The 6,000-nt window shown below is 39.9% G+C and overlaps 1 protein-coding gene across 1 annotated transcript in view; it reads right to left on the minus strand.

The window, feature by feature from the left end:
* Positions 1–6,000, minus strand: part of Ush2a (usherin) — a 665,632-nt gene that overhangs the window by 562,299 nt on the left and 97,333 nt on the right. Inside the window, exons 5-8 of the mRNA XM_055609194.1 lie at positions 4,702–4,996; positions 3,674–3,858; positions 3,013–3,234; positions 1,718–1,811 (exon numbers count right to left, since the gene is read on the minus strand). Of these exons, the coding sequence (XP_055465169.1) occupies positions 1,718–1,811; positions 3,013–3,234; positions 3,674–3,858; positions 4,702–4,996 (796 nt within the window). The remainder of the gene's footprint in view (positions 1–1,717; positions 1,812–3,012; positions 3,235–3,673; positions 3,859–4,701; positions 4,997–6,000) is intronic.

Genomic DNA, 6,000 nt, shown 5'->3' on the forward strand with positions numbered 1-6,000 from the left:
TATACACACTGTTTCCACCCTTAGACCACGCTCTGACTCTACGAGCAACTGAAGAATATATAGGCAGAGGCCCTGCAAGGTGGTGCCTGAGTTCATGCATCTCACCCTCCTCTCCAGCACACCCCCTTCCCCTTCTGTTGAACACTTTCTCACAGAAAAAAAAAAAAGAAAGAAAAAAAAAAGAGAAAGAAATGCCCAGAACTGGCATGCTCTCAAGGCTTATATGCTCACTGATTTGCCAAAAGGCAACAATTCACAAAAGCCCTGCTTACTGAGGACTACCCTTAATGGTTACCCTACACTGTGAACTGGAAGACAACCCTCCTGGTCCTTTTCCAGGCCTTTAAAGAGAGAATGGCATCCCACAGGAGATGAATGGATTAAATCAAAACATTTTAAAAAGGAGATCATGAGAAGGTTGTGGTTAGGTGATTTGAACACAGCTTAATAGTTTACTGACATCTTTCTTTCAGCAGCATTTGGCAAACTTTTCTAAGCGAATTGCATATGCAGCATTCTTAAATCTATAACAAAATTTAAAAATTATCAAAATAGGACCAAGAGAAAAATTACATGGTCTACCTTTTCATGTTTTCCAAAGATGCTGTCTACATAAGAAGAACTGAAATATATTCCCATCCTAAACTGTAGCTAATTGATGCACCAGCTCTGAACCCAGCAGGCACCACCTGGGTCCATGCCCAGCAATCCCAACTTGACTCCAAAACCAATCATCAACCTTGATTCATTTAATGCCTCTATTTTTAAAGAGAGGCATGAAATCATACAAGAATCATAAACTATCAAACACATCACTGTGAGCAATTAGAAAGAATAAAATGAAAAAGGGTGTAAGAAAGAAGAGCAGGGGGAGGGAGGCTGAGACAGATTTTATCATGTAACTTCAGGCAGGGAAACTGAGTGATGTCGTGTTGGTAGGAAGTGTTTCTCTGCACATCGGGAGAAAGAACGCACCAAGGTAGAGCTTAGCCTGTGGGTACCAGCTAGATTCGATTCATGTACCTCGCGCAATCCGTCCAGAGAAGCTTTTAGATTAGTGGGGAGGGGGAGAGATAGATGTGTGTGTCGTGTGTGTGTCTATGGCACATGTGCACGCATGGTGATGACTCAATAAAGAATAAGTTGTCAATATAATTTAACAAATTTTGGAAACAGTATTATAAGCTATAGAAGGAAACTTATTAAAAATAATCTTCTTTATTGCCAGGTTGGTAATGCAGGCCTGTAATACCAAACTAAGATACCGAAGCAAGAAGATCATGCGTTCAAATCCTACCTGGACTGCATACTAAGCTTATGGCTAGCCATAGCCCTCAATAAAGATCCTGTCTCAAAACAAAGTTTTCAGGGGAGAAAACTGAAGCCTTAATTATTTAGCATAATTCTATCAAGACAATTTAGATGCTCTGTAGTTAACATACAATGGGGATAAACCAAGAAAGAGACAGAAAGGGGAAGAAAAAGGCCTTAGGGTTTCATTTCAGAGACAGTTCCTGGGAGATTAGTTTTAAACACAAAACTTTCAAGTTTAACAATAGATATATTCTCTACAATAATATATATATTTTTTAAAAAGCTGATATTTTAAGTTCTTATCCATTTAAATAAAACCTGAAGCTGGGCCAAAATTAAGTTTCTATTCACTTATATTTACCCTTCCATTTTCCTTTTAGATTTGTGGGATGAAGGAACACACCTGATGCCCTTCAGTGAAGCTGTGCGGAGAGCAGAGGCACCTATAGGGTGTCCTGGTCGTGTCGCAGGTCTCGGCATGTCCATGGCATTGGCATCTGTGAATGAGAGCACCCCACACACCTCAGAAAGCAAGTCACTGTCAACGCGGCCCAGAGTCTGTGTTCATACACGTGACCCACTTGAGAACGGCAAACCTGGCTCCTTCAGTCGCGTTGCTACAGGCTCAGTGATTCAGAAGGTAACTAACTGTCAAGACTCTTTGGACAGGGAAGTGAGATGGTATACAGGGACTCCCTCCAACTGTATGGGATTTGTCACAGGAAGACATTTGCTGACATCATTCAAGCTATACTTAAGAAATTGTGAATTTCAATTTTTGTTGTTTCAAAATGATACAGAAAATACTGTTATTTATTAGTATTTCTTTTATTATTCTATTACAATATATTGTAATATAATAATACAATAATACAATATATTGCTATTATTATATAGCAAATAAATGTTAGTTTTGGGGTATTCTTTGGGGTCTAATTAAACCTTCAAGATATACTATTTTTCTTGAACAATCCATTTCAAGTGTATTCTGTATGTAATTTGCCATACAAGACAGTATTCTGCCTGGATTAGAAACTATTATGTTTTCTTTGTGAGTCATATTGCATGGTAAATTTATCAACAATTAAAGTCAAAATATATCTTTCTGATGATGATAAAGAGATGACCTTTTGGAATGTTGAACTATGAACTAGGACTACTTATAAACTATCTGCTACTATAACTACAACCCAAATTTTGTTTCTTTTTAGTAGAGGGAATATGTAAAAATTAAATTCTAAAACAAACTATGTAAAATTTTGCTTCTTTTTAATATAGGGAATATTTAAAAGTTATATTTTAAAACAAACTATGTAAAATATATGATAAATTCTGTCTGGATCATATTTAGACTATTATACTTTAAAAAAAACAGTCTGAAGATTAAGCTTACTCAACTGCTAAACTATATGCATTCTGAACCTTGAGAATACTGTGTTTTCTGAAAGAACTATCTCCTGAAAACTCACTGATAACAAGGCCACATAAAGTGCAGGGAAGGCATTAGATGAAAATCTCCCTGGAAAATTATAGAAGAACAAATTATTTTATAATACAAAGATAAGAATCTATCTTGCTGCAACATCTCAACAAATGAAGCTACTACATTTTTTAAAATATGTATAACAAACCTATCATTTGAGAAAAAATTCGTAGTGAAAGTCACACTGCATTCAGAACGGAAGGAATGAAAGCTACCTCCCGCTGATGAAGATTTCATCCACTGCATAGTATCTGTGTCTCGGGTCAACGGTGCGCCCAGCTGGATGGTGCTGCCCGCGGAAGTGCAGTCTGATTTGAGTGGCTTTCATGAATTCTTGCAGCACTGAGCTACCGTAAAAGTCATTGTACCCAGGACGACGCTTCTGTCCAGGTGTCAGGAGGTCAAATGTGACATTACCATGGGAAAACAAGGTAAAACTGTCAAGGAAAGATTGATTTTAAAAATCTATTCATAGTTTTGATCAAATAAAAATAACAAGCTTGGTTTATTTCTAAACAGTGTCAGTAAATCCTTAAGTTCTTTGGTCTGGGGAAACAATATTCCATTTATTCCATGTATCAGTAAAGTGGGCTCATCACAGAGGGGCAGACGAGAAGACAAGAATGCGGCTACAGATGGCTGGCTAGTAAGATGAACACTGTATCAGAGGACAGCTGTGGATGGTAAACCTGAATTCTCCTGCCCCTTACAGGAGCTGTAAGCAGTTTAAAGCTCAGCTTGAGGAGATGGGGTCACCTAACTTTCCTAAAGCCAATGATAGAGAGAGATTTCTTCCATCCAAGGTGGCTGGCTGGTCCACAGATTAGCACTAAGGCACGAGTTTATTAAAATTAATTGGTTTTAGAATGTTCATACTCAGAAAACTGAAGGCAGTTGACAGAATCGGGGTTTTCCAAGTCACCATCGTTTTTCATTCCCCAAACACTGCAATCTCTAGCAAAATACTGCCAGTCCTCCCAGGGAGAGCTGTCCTCCTTCTTCCTCTGGATCCTTATCGCCATAGGCTGTGGGCTGGAGAACTGGATGATGATGAGAAACACCTGTGGGTGATATGGATGGCTAAGTAGAAAAGATCAGAAAGAAGCCCAAAACACTGAGACTTCATACTGGAATCTAAAAGTTCATTTCTTCCTAATTATTGTGATGGACAGTTTAAAGAACATCTAGAAACTTCTGGCCTACAGTAAAGGCAATGCGTTTTATAATTACATATTTCTTCCCATCTGCATTGATTTTGTAAATTACAGTGAATCTGTTATATTCGTTCTAAAGCTATGAACAAAGAAAATGACCCCCATTAAGTATATAAAGTACATATAAATAAACACCTGCTCTATTAATGTATGTTCTTAATAAAAAGGTCCAAATATTTAATAAATTCCATTTTAATATCATTCTCTAAACCCTGAACGTAGGATGTGAGTTTTAGATAATGTGATTTCATTCATTACAACTCCAGTTTTTGCTACACAATAAGTTAAATTGTGCATCCAACTGACTATGTCCATTAAACTAGAGGGGCCTGTGAACATGGTCTTAGAAAGAGACATTGCAGATGTAATAAAGCTTAAAATAAGATCACGCCACTTAGAGAGGAGAGGGGAAAGTTAGCATGATCTGAGGAGGGGGCCTTTGTGCAAACAAGGGTAGAACTTGGAGTCCCCGGCCCATGAATGAACAGATGTCACCGGAAGCTGAAAGAGGCCAGCACGACCATTTCCTGCCAAAGTCTCTGGAGGGAGTGTGACCCTGCCAACACCTTGACTGCATATTGTGAGCCCTCGGGACTGTGAGAGAGCACATTTCTCGAAAACATGAACTTTTCAGCCATTCAACTGTGGTAGCTAGAGCACACACACACACCCATCCCCTTCTCCGATTACCTGGTACTGTCCATTTTCCAAGTCTACAGAAATAACCAGTCCTTGGTTGAGCTGTGTAATGTTTGTAAACACATGGGAAATCCATGAAGTAGCAATGTTATCATCATTGATGAAGGATAGAGGATGGGCTTCGGGATTCAGCCGTGACACTTGATGGTAAGGCCGGTCTTCTGCACCATTTGGAATGCAGTACTGCTGAGCCGAGGGGTGGAGACGGGGATGGCTGCCTGGGCAGCGGCAATGTGACTGGATGTGCGAGTGGGGGAGATCTCCAGAAAGGAGCTCCAGAATCTCTCTGAAACGGTCCAGACAAGAAGGTAAGGACACACAACTTCACAGTGACAGACTGATAGCACTCAGGGCTGACAGCACTCTTCGGTGTTTGGAGGAGTGACAATTTTGTTTTCATAATTTATCACTGTAATATAAATTAAAACTAAGTTTGGACAAATAAATGTACTCACTATACAAAGCTTTGTGATGACTAGCATTGACTGTCAGCTTGACAGAATCTAGCATCACCTAGGAGACAAGGCTCCAAGGCATTCCTGTGAGGGGCTGTCTGGATTAACATTATTTTCTGAGAATGTCTGTGAGAAATTATATAGATTATACTAATTGATGTGGGAGGAGCCATCCTAACTGCAATCAGGATGAAGCCCTTTGAAGATACCCTGGATTCTATAAAACAGAGAAAAGCAAACGGTTCTTGCTAACAAGCATCCCTCCCTCCCTGCTTCTCCAAAATGGATGAGATGTGTCCAGTTCCTTCAAGTTCCTTCTGCTTTCACTTTCCCAGCAGCACGGGGGTACCCTGAACTGTGAGCCCAAAACCATCCTTTAGGTCACTTTTGTGAGATGATTCTGTCACAGCAACAGGAACGAAACAAAGATAAATGTACTCTAAAAATGGTATGGTTTTTGGTGGTAACTTTTAAAAAAATGTGTGTGTGTGTGTGTGTGCGTGTGTGTGTGTGTGTGTGTGTGTGTGTGTGTGTGTGTGTGTGTGTGTGTGAGACATCAGGAACATGAAGGTCATTGTAGAAGAAATCCTCTCCTTCCACCACAGGTACCAGGGACTGAACTCAGGTCATCAGTTTTGCACAGCAAGCATTTCTGCCACCTGAGCCATCTCAGTGGCTCTAAAGTGCCAATATTTCACATCAAGAATGACTATAATATGATTGGCCTGCTCTTTGATCACCTCCCCCTGAGGGGGGAGCAGCCTTACCAGGCCACAGAAGAGGACAATGCAGCCGCTCCTGATGAGATCTGATAGACTAAGACAAGAAGGAAGGA

Source organism: Psammomys obesus, unplaced genomic scaffold (assembly GCF_907164565.1).
Source record: "Psammomys obesus unplaced genomic scaffold, mPsaObe1.curated_primary_1811, whole genome shotgun sequence".
NCBI lineage: Eukaryota > Metazoa > Chordata > Mammalia > Rodentia > Muridae > Psammomys > Psammomys obesus.